Source organism: Mustela lutreola, chromosome 1 (genome assembly GCF_030435805.1).
Source record: "Mustela lutreola isolate mMusLut2 chromosome 1, mMusLut2.pri, whole genome shotgun sequence".
In the NCBI taxonomy this organism is placed as follows: Eukaryota; Metazoa; Chordata; class Mammalia; order Carnivora; family Mustelidae; genus Mustela; species Mustela lutreola.
Window position 1 is genome coordinate 276,525,274 of NC_081290.1, and position 19,762 is coordinate 276,545,035.

General features: G+C 38.3%; 1 protein-coding gene across 1 annotated transcript; it reads left to right on the forward strand.

The window, feature by feature from the left end:
• The first annotated feature begins 4,120 nt into the window (after window positions 1-4,120).
• LOC131822660 (olfactory receptor 9G1-like) lies at window positions 4,121-5,038 on the forward strand. Its single transcript, XM_059158949.1, has one exon. The coding sequence runs from the start codon at window positions 4,121-4,123 to the stop codon at window positions 5,036-5,038; it is 918 nt and encodes a 305-aa protein (XP_059014932.1).
• The last annotated feature ends 14,724 nt before the right edge of the window (window positions 5,039-19,762 follow it).

Genomic DNA, 19,762 nt, shown 5'->3' on the forward strand with positions numbered 1-19,762 from the left:
AAGGCAAGTCTCCTAAGTCAAGGGAAACAAAAGCAAAAATGAACTTTTGAAAGGTAAAAAGTTTCTATACATTAAAGGGAACAGTCTACAAAACAAAGAGGCAACCCACAGAATGGGAGAAGATACTTGCAAATGACACTACAGATAAATGGCTGGTGTCCAAGATCTATAAAGAACTTCTCAAACTCAACACCCAAAATAAACAAATAATCCAGTTACTAAAATGGGTAGAAGACATGAACAGACAATTCTTCAAAGAAGACACAAAATGGCTAATGGAAGCTTGAAAAAAATGTTCAACATCACTAGCTATCAGGGAAATACAAATCAAAACAATGATGAAATACAATCGTACAGCAGTTAGAATGGCAAAAATTAACAAGGCAGGTAACAAGAAATGTTGGTGAGGATGAGGAGGAGGGCGAAACCTCTTACACTGTTGGTAGACAGGTCACTTTTAGAGACAGTAGCCAAGATGACACCTTTCTTATCATTTAAAAAATGGGTGATAAGATGATGAAATAAGGGGACGCCTGGGTGGCTCAGTTGGTTGGACGACTGCCTTCGGCTCAGGTCATGATCCTGGAGTCCCGGGATCGAGTCCCGCATCGGACTCCCAGCTCCATGGGGAGTCTGCTTCTCTCTCTGACCTTCGCCTCGTTCATGCTCTCTCTCACTGTCTCTCTCTCAAGTAAATAAATAAAATCTTTAAAAAAAAAAAAAGATGATGAAATAGGAGACAAAATAAATTTGTTGCAAAATCTACTGTATTGACACTCAGGAGCAGGAAGTCCTCTTCTAAAAATTTATGGTCACAGCTGAATAGATACTCAAAGATTATGTCTCTCTGACGTATGCATGGTATAGGGGAAAGACTGAATTTTATAATCAGGCTGCCTTGAGTTTAAATCCTGACTGCATTTACTTCTGAGTTTGCCTTGGGAAGGAAAGTTAATTAAATGCTTTGGATCTGTTTTCTCGTCTGTGATTGAAATTAAAATACCTACTCCATAGAGTACTTTTACAATCAAATACAGTTTCCAGGAAGCTGTTTTGCAAAGAGTAGTTTCTCAAAATATCACAATAATTATGAGTACTTTAAAAATCATCCTCTTCTTCTTCTTCTTTTTTTTTTTTTTTCCATTTAACCAGTAGAACCTTCTAAATAAAGTTAATGTGCTTTTTAGTTAATTGCTGTTCAGGCACTTGCAAAACTATGAACCTCTGGGGTGCTTAAGGAATCAAATACACTGGGGATCCTGAGCAAGTATAAGATATTTGGATTTTCAGTGTGGTCTTTGTTGGCTGAGTCTGTGAGTTTCAGGCACGTGTCTCAGTCCTGGGAGAGGTGAGTAAAGAGTTCCTGTCTTCATAATCGGGGTTGGCTATCCTGAGAGACACAGGACCCTGCCAGATGATTTTGGTACTTGGAAGCATTTATCTGACTCCACATGTACAAGGTCCTTACCTGTGACAGTGTCTGAATCTGTCTATATTATCCTATTGGTTTTGAGTTAAGGTGTTAGAACCAAAAAGGGAGACATTCATGTATGGAGCCTATAAGCAACTGTTAAGCCAGGATTGAATATGAAAGGACAGGACTGTCATTAAAACCCAGGCCTCTGGAGTTAGACAACACCACATACTAACTGTATACTTAAGCTACTTATTAACACTGAATTTGGTCATCTGTAAATTATTGCTATTAATCTTCCAACATACCTATGATGGATATTGTGACAAAGAATAAAATAATGCATGTGCAACACTAACAGCAATGTTTAACTCAGAGGAAAGTATTCAAAATTGTTCACTACTATTTTTATAAATAATCAAATTCTGGGATAATTATGACAATCAGAGGATAATCAAGTTAGAAGATATTAAATTAAAGATTGATGGGTGGCTGGGTGGCTCAGTGGGTTAAAGCCTCTGCCTTCAGCTCAGGTCATGATCTCAGGGACCTGGGATCCAGGCCCGCATTGGGCTCTCTGCTCGGCAGGGAGTCTGCTTCCCACTCTCTCTGTCTGCCTGCCTCTCTGCCTACTTGTGATCTCTCTCTCTGTGTCAAATAAATAAATAAAATCTTTTTAAAAATTAACTAATAATATTTTAAGAGTGAGGAGTACCTTAGCAAAAATATTATACTAACGGCAGAGCTGCTTCTCCCTCTCTGTCTTCCTGCCTCTCTGCCTACTTGTGATCTGTCTGTCAAATAAATAAACAAAATCTTTTTAAAAATAAAAAATTAATTAAAAAATAAAAATAAAAAATATTTAAATAAATAAATAAATTAAAGTTTGAGTCCAGGAGTTTTCAGTGTTTCCTATAGGAAAGCACTCGTAGTTCTCAGGATCTGTGTTTTCAACGATTTCACCCAGTTGCACAGTTCTTGTAACTTTGTGTTAATTGACTCCGTTAAAACAAATAGCCCACAAAATCTCATAATAACCTACACAGAAAGATAAAGTAGACATTGAACTGGTCTATTTTTTCCATCAAAAGCAAATGGGAGGGGCGCCTGGGTGGCTCAGTGGGTTAAGCTGCTGCCTTCGGCTCAGGTCATGATCTCAGGATCCTGAGATTGAGTCCTGCATGGGGCTCTCTGCTCCGCAGGGAGCCTGCTTCCCTCTCTCTCTCTCTCTGCCTGCCTCTCTGCCCACTTGTTAATTCTCTGTGTCATATAAATAAATAAAATCTTTAAAAAACAAAAAAAGCAGATGGGAAAAGGTACAGTGTTGAGAAACAAAATTTAATCCAGTAAAGTTGAAGATCTAATTGGCTTTCTAGGGTGATTCTTGAAGCAAGCATCAGCCCATCTGGCAAGTAGAGAGATTGGGAGCTGTATGGAATGGAACATTTGGTTAGGAAAAGAGTGAAGCAAGGAAATTAGCAAAAAAAAAAAAAAAATTCATTACATCTTTTTGGGGAAAACAGGATTTTTATCATACAGAAGACCTCCTTAGTGTTGACCAGGACATTATACATTGACTATTAAGAGCTCACATTCCTGGGACAGGTTGAGACTATAATTAAATTATTGTTAGTTGTCCCAGAGATCAAAGGACTCTTTTGGAGACATGTTTTTGTCTTTTCATTTCTATAAGAACATTTAGTGAAATGAAAAGAGAAGAAAAGAAAAGAAAAGAGAAAAGAAGAAAAGAAAAGCAGTAACATTAATGGGATGTATATAATATTAGATAATGAGCAGTGCTAGGGAGAATGATAAAGCAGAAAAAGGATATAAGAAATGCTAGGGAAAGAAATTCCAATATTGTGATCAGGAACACTTGAAAAGGCAATTGAGACTTGAAAATATAAGAGAGTTGGCTATAAAGATACTCAAGGAAGAGCATCCTAGCCTTAGAGAGAAGCAACTCCAAAGGCACAGAGCATCCCCTGTCTATTCTAAGAGTTGAAAGGAGGGTGGCATGGCTGGAATGGATAGTAGGAATCAGAAGCAGAGAGGCAATAAGCTTGTCCATCTTTGTAACAACTTTGGTTTTACTCTGAATAAGTTGAGAAGTCACTGGAGTGTTTGAAGCAAAAGAATAACATGATCTAACTGGTCTTTTAGCAGGATCACTCTGCCCAACTTGTTCAGAGACCCAACTGGGCTTGGGATATGAGGGAGGAAGCTGGGAGAGCCTTTGAAACTCTGTGATAGCACCCATGCGATATCACAGTGCTTTTAGTCTAGGGCAGAACCACTGGAGTTGGGAAACACTGGTCAGGTTCTGGATATATTGTGAAGGTATAATCAAGTTGTTGTTGATTAGTCAGTTACAATGTCAAAGTCAGAGAGGAGTCAAGAGAGTCAGCAATTTCCCCTAAACTGGAAAATTCCATTTACTGCAGTGAAGAAGCCTGAGGGAAAAGCAGGCTGAGGAAGAATGGTTGGAACTCAGTTTTTCTTGAAATGCCCAGTAGATCTCCTATAAGAGATGTTAAGTAGGGATTTGAATTTTGAGTCTGGAATCCAAGGAAGAAAAATTGTCAGGAGTTAAAAAATAAAAAATGAAATTCCAGTTCATATAATTGTTTTTATTTAGCATATTTTCTACTTATTCAGCATAATGATACAAGCCGAAATCTCATTTTCTCTCCTCTTAGGTGAGCCATGGAGAGAAGCAACCATACAGTGACTGAGTTCATCCTGGTGGGCTTCACGACAGACCCGGTGATGCAGCTGGTCCTGTTTGTGGTATTCCTTAGCGTGTACTTTTTGACCCTGGTAGCAAATGCCACCCTCATGGTGTTGATCTGTAATGACTCCCGGCTTCACACACCCATGTATTTCTTCATTGGGAATCTGTCCTTTCTGGATCTTTGGTATTCCTCTGTCTACACCCCAAAGATTTTGGTGACCTGTATCTCTGAAGACAAAAGCATCTCCTTTGCTGGCTGTGTATGTCAGTTCTTCTTCTCTGCTGGGTTGGCATATAGTGAGTGTTACCTGTTGGCCGCCATGGCCTATGACCGCTATAGGGCCATCTCAAAACCACTGCTTTATTCTCAGGCTATGTCTTTAAAGCTATGTGCGTTTTTGGTAGCATCCTCATACCTTGGTGGCTTTATTAACTCTTCCATCATCACCAAAAGAACTTTTGCCTTGAACTTCTGTAGTGGCAATGTCATTGATGACTTTTTCTGTGATTTGCTTCCCCTGGTGAAGTTGGCGTGTGGCAGGAAAGATGGCTATCAGACTATACTATACTTCCTCCTGGCTTCCAATGTCATCACCCCAACAGTGCTCATCCTCTCTTCCTGCCTGTTCATCATTGCCACCATCATGAAAATCCGCTCCACCCAAGGCCGCCTCAAGGCCTTCTCCACATGTTCCTCCCACCTGGTCTCTGTCACCCTGTACTATGGCTCCATCCTCTACATCTACTCTCGTCCCAGATCTAGCTATTCTTTGGACAGGGACAAAATAGTTTCTACATTTTACACTGTGGTGTTCTCCATGTTGAATCCCATGATCTATAGTCTGAGGAATAAGGATGTGAAAGAGGCCCTGAATAAACTCATTAAATAAATCAAGATTCTCTCCTTCTAATCAAATGCAATGACAATTTTTGGTCAGGTTATTCTGTTTCAAAAAGAGCTGCCATTGTGTCCCATCATGATTAACAATTCTTTCAATGTCAGTTAAGGAAAATGCACTCTTGATACATGACAATTTAAGAGACCTAAGAAAGATTAGAGCAATTGAGCAGATAAAATTTAAATATAAAATTTAAGAATTTGTATTGAATTTCATGTTACTCTAGATTAAAAACAAATAAAAAGCCTAAAATCAAAAACTCTCCTGTACCTTCATAATGTGACAGATCAGTCCACTCCTCTAGCATGAGAATATTTATGGCTGATTGATATATACAGAATAGTATCTATATGGTTATTTCCTAAAAACTAGGAACAAATAGGCTGAATAAAGTTTTGGTATTTTCTTATGAAAAATAATTGGTTGAAATGACTTCTATTCTCTTAAAATGATTTCTTAAGCATTTGTATATGAAGTTTGCCCCTGGAAGCATTAGCATGAAGACCCAGCAGCACCCATAAAATAACTTGATACAATGTGGATCAGCAAGCATGATCTCTCTAGTCAATTTTTGTAGCATATCTCCTTCAATTAAGGAAAAATCAGTCAAGTTTACATAGATGTGATTTTTATAAATCTCTGTGTAACTACGAGAGTTCCTCTTTTATTTTATAAGGGTGAAGTTGCAGGGTCTTCTACAACCAAATTGGACAATCTGAGCATTAAAAACATGATTATTATGGTAATGAATAATAACCAAAATGAAATGAAACAATTTGAGAAAAAAAGTCTATGATTAACTACCCATTACTCAAAAGAAAATAATTTATAGAGGTGATACAACACACCGGTGGTGATAAAACAAAAGTATCAATATGATGAGTTGCATTTAATTTTGATTTTTAAAAGTGAGGCAATATAAATATAATCTATATCAATAAAACATAAATATGTTTTACTGATAAAAGCAATGGTAAACAAACAAGAAAGTGAAATTTAAGCAAGTAGTCCTCCAAAACATAGGAACTCCCTGCAGACCAGGAAAGACCCATCAGCACCAGCAAAAACATGATTAAATAAATCCAAGATAAAATAAATCCATAATAAAATAAATCCAAGATATAAAATCAGTACTCACTATAACACATAGTACACCAATAGAAACAGTGCACAACAGTGTAATTCCAAAATGTTTTATTTAGACAGTGTTCTAAAACGGTTCTATTTATGCCAACTCAGACTCTCATTTTCTAAAAGCTCTCTATTTCCCACTAATAATAGTAAAATTCTTATAAAATATATTCTTTGTAAGTAGTGTGAACAGATCTAATTGGTGTACCATAGCAGCAGAAAATCAGGTGTTTAATGTTCCTTAAGGAAAATACATTATTCCAGAGGGACACATCAGTTACAAAAAGTAGAACTGATATAATAACCCTTCTTGAAACATCCTAATGTCATAAAATCTGATTTTTACTCTAATAAAGATGTTCAAGCTTCTTATTGAGAACTCCTATTTTAATCCGTTTAGAAGAAACAATCAAGTCCTGTTTTCCAAATAAGTATTAACATCTACCCAGAGACTATAACTTTCACTGGCAAAAGTGGAGAGGCATACTATTTTAGGTATGGAAACGTGATCTCAACTCCAGAATCAAGTCGAAATAACTTACCAAGACCCTAGTGAGAAGACAAATTACAGCTAAGAATAATTTTAGAAGATGTAACATAACACAAATTTAATTAAATTTGTGGCACTGATGTTTTAGAAAATGTTTTAGCATATGTTTAAGTGTAAGCTTGGCAGTAAGTTTTTAAATTACAGTTGGTAATACTTCACCTGCAGCTGATGGTTGTGAAGCATGCAAAAGAATCTCCCATATTAACTTATAATTAATTACATTATAAATTTCTAAAGGAATTTACTCAAATCCCAAAAGAAGTTTGAAGTTTGAAAGTTTTTGCTAAATTACACTGTTTTGATGTACAAGTTTTACTAAATTAAACATTTTTTAAATGTCCCTGTCTACCTTCCGCTTGTATTACTCCAGTTTATTGACTCTTTCATAACACCTCAGATCAGAATTACCTGGAAAAATGTCCATATTTCCTTATTATTAGGTGTGAGTCTTAGATCATCATGTTTTATTTGGTTGCAATACTCTTCAAACAGAAAGCCAAAGAGATACTATGAAATACAGTGTTCAATCCCCTGGGTTCAAAACATAATTCTTGATATCATTTTGTAGCACTTAGTAATTCCTCGCTGGTGATTGAGGTCAATCACCCTGCCACTGGAGTGACCACTGTCAATTCATGATCAATTCATGAGAAGCCCAACATGGCCAATGTAGAGTCTCAGATTCCAATTAATCAGAGCATTGAGGGCATTTACTTGGGGAATTCCACCTTTGTGCACATAGATTCTAAATAAACGGAGTATAAGGTTATGGGTAAGGAAATTAAATTCTTATGGGCTATTTGATGTAATAGAACACTCTAAGATAAAATTAAAAGTTCAAGAATTTTATTAGGGGAAACTATTGTGTCTGTATAAGATAAAGTGGAGAGGGAGACAGAAGAAGCAAAAAGTGGCACTCAGTCATGAGGAAAGTCTGAGCATGAGTGAAGGGGAGAGGGAAGGAAGGATGGGCAAAAACATCCTAGGCCATTGTTCAGTTTATGGTAAGTTCAGCAAAGATAAGTACTTGAGCCAAAATTAGCCATCAATCCAGTGCCTAAGAGGGATAGTCCTGCCTTGGTATCCCTGTTGTTCTCAGTAATTAGCTGGGAGCAGTCTGTGGGAAGCATGACCTTGATACAAATGGGGAAATGTATTTCAGAGATCAGCAGTTAGGACCTTTGCACAATTATATTCCCTGTTCTTGAAAGGCTCATTTTCCTGGCCACCACAAGGGCCATGGCAACTCATCCCCTTGGTTCATAGACATGTATATTCTTGATAAAGCATGATGGAACCATATATTGGCTGCTGTTTTAAAGCATGCAGCAGACTCAGAGGACACCTCAACAACCATGAATGAGTTTTCATATAGCTCTTCCACGATTTGATCAGGCCAATCACACTTCAAATGTGTGTACAGACTACTATAGAATCACTTTAGAATGATAGAGCAAAAAGTAAAACTAATTATTTCTGTGAATTGGAGAAGATAGTTACTATTCCCTTGCCATCTAATATATTTCTTCTTAGAGGTAATGCTTGGTGGATACCATTTTCATGAAGAAGGCATTAGGTAAGTCTACATCTGCAAGAGCTGGCAAGATAAACTGGTAGGAAAATGAGCATGTAAACCAAACAAATCTCCCAAAATGTGATTATTCCTGGAAAGAAAGTCATTAGCTCTGTAATTTTAGATTAGGAAGAAGTAGTAAATTCTGGGTGCCTGAGTGGCTCGGTGAAGAAGTAGTGTAATCTAATCACCCTGCTATCCTACTGGTTCACCAATCTTCCCAGAAAATCATGGTATAGCAGAGGCACAGCTGTGATCGTTGTTGTTGGCATTTGAGATACCTAACAGTAGAAGTAGTGAAATTAGTCTTGGTGAAGAAAATCATGTTGTCAGGCCCATTCCAGTTACTCTAGCCATTTGTACAAGGGCCCGTTGAGCATGAACAAAAGAGGAGAAAGAGACTGTGTGTATACAGAGAAAGAGGCTGACTGACATTCACAGAGCATGTCCATCTATAAAAATGTGTTCTTTCATGATTTCCACCTTGTAGATCCTCAATCCCTTTCCCTCCAAAGAAATGAGTTAAATGATATGAATTGGGATTCCCACTCTTGTATCTTCAAGTCTTTGTTGGAAATACTAATCTCTGAATTTCCTCCAGGTGGAGATTTTGTTTACTGACTCAACAGAGCAATATCACCTTCTGCTTGAACCTAATAACCCTCATTCCATGGGTCATAGGTAGAATTAAAATGAGGATATTTTTTTTTTAATGAGGATATTGTTCCAGTCTGTGTATCTCTCAGTATATGTGTATCTACAGTATTATTTCTGGGTCTGGGTAATAATGATTGGCTATATAGCTGGTCCCACTGGACCTGCTGAAAGATGCATTCAGGCCAAAATAATCTTTTACATTGTTCCCATTCCTCACTGGCAATTATATACCTCTAGTGTTTTCCATCTCTGTGGATTAGTGTCAGTTCAGAACCAGTATCTAATAACCCACAGATGATCTGGGTACTTCCACTTTCCTAACATGGGTCACCCTCATGAATGGCAGCAAGCCATCCACAAGAAGGCTTGGAGGAAGATGTACAGTATATACTTTAGCTAAGTTTCAAGGTCCCTCCTCAAAGGGTATTGCCTCACCATAAGTCTATGTTTTCAATGGCTGTAACACTAGCTTTGTTCACATTATATAGAAAGCAGTAATATAATTATATAAGTAGGCAGAAAGCCCTACCAGGATATCCTGACCTAGTTTTTATCCAAGTAAAAATAAAATGTTTCTCTTTTCAAGAAAAATATCACCTTGGTTGGTTTCCCATCTACATCACTCCTTGAGAACCCCCTAATCCATGACACAGTGCCATTAACATCTGCACATAATATTTCGTTACCACCCAGTTATGGCATACTAGGTAATTCCTTCCATCTTCTCTTGACGAGTATCCACTGAAATATGGCTTTCTGACTGCCTGTTTGATTAAGTCAGATAGTCCGGGTTTAAATTTAGCAGAACCCAAATCACTACATGATATTTATTGCATACCTCTGTGTCAAGAAAAAAAAAGTGCTTTCCTGCCCACCTGTCCTTCATTCCATAAAGCCACTGGTGATCATTTAAGTAAGTTTAAGGCTAGTGGCTGCAATAACTTGTCATTGTCCCATTTCTCACCATGATGGATTTATATATCTAGCCTTTAAATATACGAACAGTCCAATCCCAGTTGGATTATCTCCTCATACTACTTCTGAGATCAGTCACTGGCATTTTCACCAGGGAATTGTAGTCTCAAAAAAAAGAATTCTCCATTATTAAACAATACCCCATTTGTCAACAAATGATTTTCTTTAATTGTCTGGTTAACTATTGCTCAAGTTTATGAAATCCTGAGGGGTAACAGGAATGTCCAACTCTAGGGATACAGAAGCTGTTATAAAAGTTTCCGAGGCAAGCAGATTTGAATTCTGTTGAGGTGATGGCATTGCTGAGAATTTTAGGTAAGTTGTCTGATCCAGATGTTAGTCATAGATGGAATTTTTTACTTGTTCCTCACAATCAGGACAAAGGTCATGTACATACTAAGCTATCATAAGTGTTAAAGAAAGGGCTCCTTTGAAACATCTTCACTATCTTCCTATTATAGTTTCTGGAAATGCCAAGTTCACAAGAAGAAAGAGCATATTTTACTATTAGAGATCAAAAAGGCAATTAATATTTTTTTAAAAAAAGACAAAGGAGAAAGAAACACCTCAGTGCACAAACAAACAGTTAATGTCAGGAACCAATTTAAAAAGCATTGTTAATATCTACAAAACAGCTGGGGCAACAAGATGAAGTAGCTGAGATTACTAGAGACTGTTTAGGGCTAAAGCCATCCCAGAAAGTTCACATTTCTTTCAGTTTGATATGCTTTAATTCAAAAGCATCACATCATATGATATTTCTGAGAAGAATACAAGACAAAAGGAACTATTGCTCACCACAAACCTTGATGCTCTGGTATTTAGGGATGGAAATGCTTTATTTAGTTTATCATACAAAAGTATAACTTCAGTTAGAAGAATCATATGTTCAGTGGTTAGCAAGCAAAGCTGGATTACTGCAGTTGGATTAACAAAACAGAACACAATTCTTCAAGCCGTCTCTTCCCAAGAAAATGTTTTTGTCCTAGCACTGGCAGTCAGAGTAGATCTGTTCATAGCTCATCTCTTTATGTATAACATTACGCAACACATCTTTAATTCCTCAATTCTTCACATTCTGCCATTATGATGGCAGACAGACTTCATGATAAAGAATAAGAATAATGTAACTGAGGGACATCTTATCTTGGTGTTTCAGTCGGTTAAGTGCCTGGATCCTGAACTCAGCCCAGGTTCTGATCTCAGGATCATGAGTTCAATCCCCTTGTTATATCCTAGTGAGATCTTATCTCTTCTTGGCTCCAGTGACCCAGTATGCCTATGAAAAATAGAAATTTACTACTCAGAGATATTCTTCAGATAGTTTCTATTTTTTTCACATAATTCCCAGAAGACCCTATAATAAGTCACAGAGTAAAATACAAAGCTGTGGAGTGTGGTTTCTTCACAGAGTGATAGCATCCTTTAAGGAACATTTCTGAAATGTCCAGTTGGATTTTTGACTGCCACAAAGATCAAAGGCCCATTTAATAAGCAATAGACAATGACGAACATGGTTTGCACCTAGGGGGCAATCCCATCGGGAGAAAAAAATGTCTATACCCTCTACGGTGTCTTGATGGACATTTGTGCATTAAAAAAGAGCTTTGTAATTTTGTGAGTTTGAAATCTACTCCATTTTACAAATAAACACTGTATTTGCAAGGTTATACTATCAATCTACTCAACTAGGAATTCAAAATTGAGGGACGAGTGTCATTTATTTTGTTGGAACTTTATCAAGAATGATTCACCTTGTCAGAAAAATCTTATCACTGATGGAAATGCCAGTTCTGATATTTGGATCACTAATACTTTTGTGATGATTCTAAATATATGTATAACCACTTCACCAAATGTTGCAGGATTTACATATTAAAATTCACACTATTTCAGAAAAAATCCTATAATTATTACCATGCAATAGTTGTATTATGAGCTACTTTTCTTTTATGTCACTTTTACCATTATAATTAGCTGTTTTATATACATATGTGCACATATGCACACAGGTAGGTTTATTAACCACAAATTTCATTATAGGACTATAAGGGAAGCATTTTAAATGTTTGTTATAGAGTGGAAGTTTTTCCATGTGATAAATTCAATTTTAATTTTAAAATTCAAATAGTTCAATTGAGAACTATTACTACAAATAATATCAAGGTGGGATAATTGTCTTTTTAAGCATTGTACGTGGCTAGTTATAAAACTATTCTCCATGGAGAATAATGTCAAGTCCCAGGCTTTTAGACCCAAAAGATTTACAATGACATCACTTATTTTGTTACCTGACATAACCAGATGGATTGATTTGCTGGTCTCCACTCTGAAATTTCTCTCTGATTCTCGATTTGTTTCTCTCCAAGTTACATATGATAAATGTGCCAAGGACTTCACAGTAAGCGAGGAGAGAGGTTGCTCCATGATCATGGAGGGAAACTGTGTAGGAGACACAAAATTTTACCTTAGGGTTTGGGGCTGGGCTTGAGAATTTAATTGGCAGGAGTGATAGGAGAAACACATACAAATGTATTTAACATAAATGTTACATGACATGGGAGCCCTCACAAGGAAATGAAGACCCTGAGAAGCAACAAAAACTAAATGTTTTTATACAAAGTTGAACCAAAAAAAGACAACTGTAGAAGAATAACTAAAATATATGGGTAAGGTTAAAGGAAGATAAGTATTTTAGCATTCGGGTGCACTTGCCCCCTCGGATCACTACATTTTTATCTTTAGGGTAAATACCCAGTAGTGCAATTGCTGGGTCATAGGGTAGCTCTATTTCCAAATTGAGGAAACCTCCACAGTGTTTTCCAGAGTGGTTGCACCAGCTCTCATTCCCACCAACAGTGTAGGAGGGTTCCCCTTTTTCCGCATCCTCTCCAACATCTGTCGTTTCCCGACTTGTTAATTTTAGCCATTCTACTGGTGTGAGGTGGTATCTCATTATGGTTTTCATTTGAATTTCCCTGATGCTGAGTGATATGGAGCACGTTTTCATGTGTCTGTTGACCATCTGGATGTCTTCTTTGCAGAAATGTCTGTTCACAAATGAATGGATAAAGATGTGATACACACACACACACACAGACACACACACACACACTGAAATACTATGCAGCCGTCATTGAAATGAAATCTTGCCATATGCAATGATGTGGATGGAACCAGAGGGTATTATGCTGAGCAAAACAAGTCAATCAGAGAAAGAAGCCAATTATCATATGATCTCCCTGATATGAGAAATTTTAGAGGCAGAGTAGGGGGGGCTGCTTAGGTGGTAGGGAAGGAAAAAATGAAACAAGATGGGATTGGGAGGGAGACAAACCATGAGTGACTCTTAATCTTACAAAACAAACTGAGGGTTGCTGGGGGGAGGGGGGTTGGGAGAAGGGGGTGGGATTATGGACATTGGGGAGGGTATGTGATTTGGTGAGTGCTGTGAAGTGTGTAAACCTGGCGATTCACAGACCTGTACCCCTGGGGATAAAAATACATGTTTATGAAAAATAAAAAATTTAAAAAAAAAGGACTCTTGGAGACATGTTGTTTCTTTTCTTTTCTTTTTTTATAAGCACATTTAGTGAAAAGAAAAGAAAATATGATAAACTAATAGGATATATATAATATTAGATAATGAGCAGTGCTAAAGAGAATGATAAAGCAGAAAAGGGATATAAGAAATGCCAGCGAGGAGTCAAGATGGCGGAGAAGTAGCAAGCTGAGACTGCTTCAGCTAGCCGGAGATCAGCTAGATAGCTTATCTAAAGATTGCAAACACCTGAAAATCCATCGGCAGATCGAAGAGAAGAAGAACAGCAATTCTGGAAACAGAAAAACAACCACTTTCTGAAAGGTAGGACCGGCGGAGAAGTGAATCCAAAGCGACGGGAAGATAGACCCCGGGGGGAGGGGCCGGCTCCCGGCAAGCGGCGGAGCAACCGCGCACAAAATCAGGACTTTTAAAAGTCTGTTCCGCTGAGGGACATCGCTCCAGAGGCTAAACCGGGGCGAAGCCCACGCGGGGTCAGCGTGGCCTCAGGTCCCGCAGGGTCACAGAAGGATCGGGGGTGTCTGAGTGTCGCAGAGCTTGCGGGTATTGGAACGGGAAAGCCGGCTACAGAGACAGAGCCGACAGTAAGCTCGCAGCTCGGTGTTACCTTGAACCGGTCGCAGGCTTGGTGAGCTCGGAGCGCGGCCGGAGGTCAGGCAGACGGGAGTAACTGGGCGCTGTTCTCTGAGGGCGCACTGAGGAGTGGGGCCCTGGGCTCTCGGCTCCTCCGGGCCGGAGACCAGGAGGCCGCCATTTGTATTCCCGTCCTCTGGAACTCTACGGAAAGCGCTCAGGGAACAAAAGCTCCTGAAAGCAAACCCGAGCGGATTACTCACCCCGGCCCCGGGTAAGGGCGGTGTAATTCCGCCTGGGGCAAAGACACTTGAGAATCACTACACCAGGCCCCTCCCCCAGAAGATCAACAAGAAATCCAGCCGAGACCAAGTTCACCTACCAAGGAGTGCGGTTTCAATACCAAGGAGAGCAGCAGAATTCCAGAGGAGGAGAAAGCCAAGCACGGAACTCATGGCTTTTTTCCTGTGATTTTTTTTAGTCTTGCAGTTAATTTAATTTTTTCTTTTTCATTTTTTTTTTTTCTCGCCTTCAGGTAAAATTTTTTTTTTTTTAACTGTTACCTTTTTCTTTTTTAACGATTTTTTAATAGTTTATCTAATATATATATATTTTTTTTTACATTTTTCTTAGGTGTTTTCTTTTTTAAAAAAAATTCTTTTCTTTTCTTTTCTTTTTTTTTTTTTTTTTCTTTTTTCTTTCTTCCTTTTTGAACCTCTTTTTATCCCCTTTCTCCCCACTCACGATTTTGGATCTCTTCTAATTTGGCTAAAGCATATTTTCCTGGGGTTGTTGCCACCCTTTTAGTATTTTACTTGCCCCTTCATTTACTCTTATCTGGACAAAATGACAAGACGTAAAAATTCACCACAAAAAAAAGAACAAGAGGCAGTACCGAAGGCTAGGGACCTAATCAATACAGACATCGGTAATATGTCAGATCTAGAGTTCAGAATGACAATTCTCAAGGTTCTAGCCGGGCTCGAAAAAGGCATGGAAGATATTAGAGAAACCCTCTCGAGAGATATAAAAGCCCTTTCTGGAGAAATAAAAGAACTAAAATCTAACCAAGTTGAAATCAAAAAAGCTATTAATGAGGTGCAATCAAAAATGGAGGCTCTCACTGCTAGGATAAATGAGGCAGAAGAAAGAATTAGTGATATAGAAGACCAAATGACAGAGAATAAAGAAGCTGATCAAAAGAGGGACAAACAGCTACTGGACCACGAGGGGAGAATTCGAGAAATAAGTGACACCATAAGACGAAACAACATTAGAATAATTGGGATTCCAGAAGAAGAAGAAAGTGAGAGGGGAGCAGAAGGTATACTGGAGAGAATTATTGGGGAGAATTTCCCCAATATGGCAAAGGGAACGAGCATCAAAATTCAGGAGGTTCAGAGAATGCCCCTCAAAATCAATAAGAATAGGCCCACACCCCGTCACCTAATAGTAAAATTTACAAGTCTCAATGACAAAGAGAAAATCCTGAAAGCAGCCCGGGAAAAGAAGTCTGTAACATACAATGGTAAAAATATTAGATTGGCAGCTGACTTATCCACAGAGACCTGGCAGGCCAGAAAGAGCTGGCATGATATTTTCAGAGCACTAAACGAGAAAAACATGCAGCCAAGAATACTATATCCAGCTAGGCTATCATTGAAAATAGAAGGAGAGATTAAAAGCTTCCAGGACAAACAACAACTGAAAGAATTTGCAAATACCAAACCAGCTCTACAGGAAATATTGAAAGGGGTCCTCTAAGCAAAGAGAGAGCCTACAAGTGGTAGATCAGAAAGGAACAGAGACCATATACAGTAACAGTCACCTTACAGGCAATACAATGGCACTAAATTCATATCTCTCAATAGTTACCCTGAATGTGAATGGGCTAAATGCCCCTGTCAAAAGACACAGGGTATCAGAATGGATAAAAAAACAAAACCCATCTATATGTTGCCTCCAAGAAACACATTTTAAGCCCGAAGACACCTCCAGATTTAAAGTGAGGGGGTGGAAAAGAATTTACCATGCTAATGGACATCAGAAGAAAGCAGGAGTGGCAATCCTTATATCAGATCAATTAGATTTTAAGCCAAAGACTGTAATAAGAGATGAGGAAGGACACTATATCATACTCAAAGGGTCTGTCCAACAAGAAGATTTAACAATTTTAAATATCTATGCCCCCAACGTGGGAGCAGCCAACTATATAAACCAATTAATAACAAAATCAAAGAAACACATCAACAACAATACAATAATAGTAGGGGACTTTAACACTCCCCTCACTGAAATGGACAGGTCATCCAAGCAAAAGATCAGCAAGGAAATAAAGGCCTTAAATGACACATTGGACCAGATGGACATCACAGATATATTCAGAATATTTCATCCCAAAGCAACAGAATACACATTCTTCTCTAGTGCACATGGAACATTCTCCAGAATAGATCACATCCTCGGTCCTAAATCAGGACTCAACCGGTATCAAAAGATTGGGATCATTCCCTGCATATTTTCAGACCACAATGCTCTAAAGCTAGAACTCAACCACAAAAGGAAGTTTGGAAAGAACCCAAATACATGGAGACTAAACAGTATCCTTCTAAAGAATGAATGGGTCAACCGGGAAATTAAAGAAGAATTGAAAAAAATCATGGAAACAAATGATAATGAAAATACAACGGTTCAAAATCTGTGGGACACAACAAAGGCAGTCCTGAGAGGAAAATATATAGCGGTACAAGCCTTTCTCAAGAAACAAGAAAGGTCTCAGGTACACAACCTAACCCTACACCTAAAGGAGCTGGAGAAAGAACAAGAAAGAAACCCTAAGCCCAGCAGGAGAAGAGAAATCATAAAGATCAGAGCAGAAATCAATGAAATAGAAACCAAAAAAACAATAGAACAAATCAACGAATCTAGGAGCTGGTTCTTTGAAAGAATTAATAAAATTGATAAACCCCTGGCCCGACTTATCAAAAAGAAAAGAGAAAGGACCCAAATAAATAAAATCATGAATGAAAGAGGAGAGATCACAACTAACACCAAGGAAATACAAACTATTATAAGAACATACTATGAGCAACTCTACGGCAATAAAATTGACAATCTGGAAGAAATGGATGCATTCCTAGAAACATATAAACTACCACAACTGAACCATGAAGAAATAGAAAGCCTGAACAGACCCATAACCAATAAGGAGATTGAAACAGTCATTAAAAATCTCCAAACAAACAAAAGCCCAGGGCCAGACGGCTTCCCGGGGGAATTCTACCAAACATTTAAAGAAGAACTAATTCCTATTCTCCTGAAACTGTTCCAAAAAATAGAAATGGAAGGAAAACTTCCAAACTCATTTTATGAGGCCAGCATCACCTTGATCCCAAAACCAGACAAGGATCCCACCAAAAAAGAGAGCTATAGACCGATATCCTTGATGAACACAGATGCGAAAATACTCAACAAAATACTAGCCAATCGGATTCAACAGTACATTAAAAAGATTATTCACCACGACCAAGTGGGATTTATTCCAGGGCTGCAAGGTTGGTTCAACATCCGCAAATCAGTCAATGTGATACAACACATCAATAAAAGTAAGAACAAGAACCATATGATACTCTCAATAGATGCTGAAAAAGCATTTGACAAAGTACAACATCCCTTCCTGATCAAAACTCTTCAAAGTGTAGGGATAGAGGGCACATACCTCAATATCATCAAAGCCATCTATGAAAAACCCACCGCAAATATCATTCTCAATGGAGAAAAACTGAAAGCTTTTCCGCTAAGGTCAGGAACACGGCAGGGATGTCCATTATCACCACTGCTATTCAACATCGTACTAGAGGTCCTAGCCTCAGCAATCAGACAACAAAAGGAAATTAAAGGCATCCAAATCGGCAAAGAAGAAGTCAAATTATCACTCTTCGCAGATGATATGATACTATATGTGGAAAACCCAAAAGACTCCACTCCAAAACTGCTAGAACTTATACAGGAATTCAGTAAAGTGTCAGGATATAAAATCAATGCACAGAAATCAGTTGCATTTCTCTACACCAACAGCAAGACAGAAGAAAGAGATATTAAGGAGTCAATCCCATTTACAATTGCATCCAAAACCATAAGATACCTAGGAATAAACCTAACCAAAGAGACACAGAATCTATACTCGGAAAACTATAAAGTACTCATGAAAGAAATTGAGGAAGACACAAAGAAATGGAAAAATGTTCCATGCTCCTGGATTGGAAGAATAAATATTGTGAAAATGTCTATGCTACCTAAAGCAATCTACACATTTAATGCAATTCCTATCAAAGTACCATCCATCTTTTTCAAAGAAATGGAACAAATAATTCTAAAATTTATATGGAACCAGAAAAGACCTCGAATAGCCAAAGGGATATTGAAAAAGAAAGCCAACGTTGGTGGCATCACAATTCCGGACTTCAAGCTCTATTACAAAGCTGTCATCATCAAGACAGCATGGTACTGGCACAAAAACAGACACATAGATCAATGGAACAGAATAGAGAGCCCAGAAATAGACCCTCAACTCTATGGTCAACTAATCTTCGACAAAGCAGGAAAGAATGTCCAATGGAAAAAAGACAGCCTTTTCAATAAATGGTGCTGGGAAAATTGGACAGCCACATGCAGAAAAATGAAATTGGACCATTTCCTTACACCACACACAAAAATAGACTCAAAATGGATGAAGGACCTCAATGTACGAAAGGAATCCATCAAAATCCTTGAGGAGAACACGGGCAGCAACCTCTTCGACCTCTGCCGCAGCAACATCTTCCTAGGAACAACGCAAAAGGCAAGGGAAGCAAGGGAAAAAATGAACTACTGGGATTTCATCAAGATCAAAAGCTTTTGCACAGCAAAGGAAACAGTTAACAAAATCAAAAGACAACTGACAGAATGGGAGAAGATATTTGCAAACGACATATCAGATAAAGGACTAGTGTCCAGAATCTATAAAGAACTTAGCAAACTCAACACCCAAAGAACAAATAATCCAATCAAGAAATGGGCAGAAGACATGAACAGACATTTCTGCAAAGAAGACATCCAGATGGCGAACAGACACATGAAAAAGTGCTCCATATCACTCGGCATCAGGGAAATACAAATCAAAACCACAATGAGATATCACCTCACACCAGTCAGAATGGCTAAAATCAACAAGTCAGGAAATGACAGATGCTGGCGAGGATGCGGAGAAAGGGGAACCCTCCTACACTGTTGGTGGGAATGCAAGCTAGTGCAGCCACTCTGGAAAACAGCATGGAGGTTCCTCAAAATGTTGAAAATAGAACTGCCCTATGACCCAGCAATTGCACTATTGGGTATTTACCCTAAAGATACAAATGTAGTGATCCAAAGGGACACATGCACCCGAATGTTTATAGCAGCAATGTCCACAATAGCCAAACTATGGAAAGAACCTAGATGTCCATCAACAGATGAATGGATCAAGAAGATGTGGTATATATACACAATGGAATACTATGCAGCCATCAAAAGAAATGAAATCTTGCCATTTGCAACAACGTGGATGGAACTAGAGCGTATCATGCTTAGCGAAATAAGTCAAGCAGAGAAAGACAACTATCATATGATCTCCCTGATATGAGGAAGTGGTGATGCAACATGGAGGCTTAAGTGGGT

Bases quoted from the DNA above. Each gene is read 5' to 3' on its own strand.
- LOC131822660 (XM_059158949.1), top strand. From the start codon at position 4,121: ATGGAGAGAAGCAACCATACAGTGACTGAGTTCATCCTGGTGGGCTTC.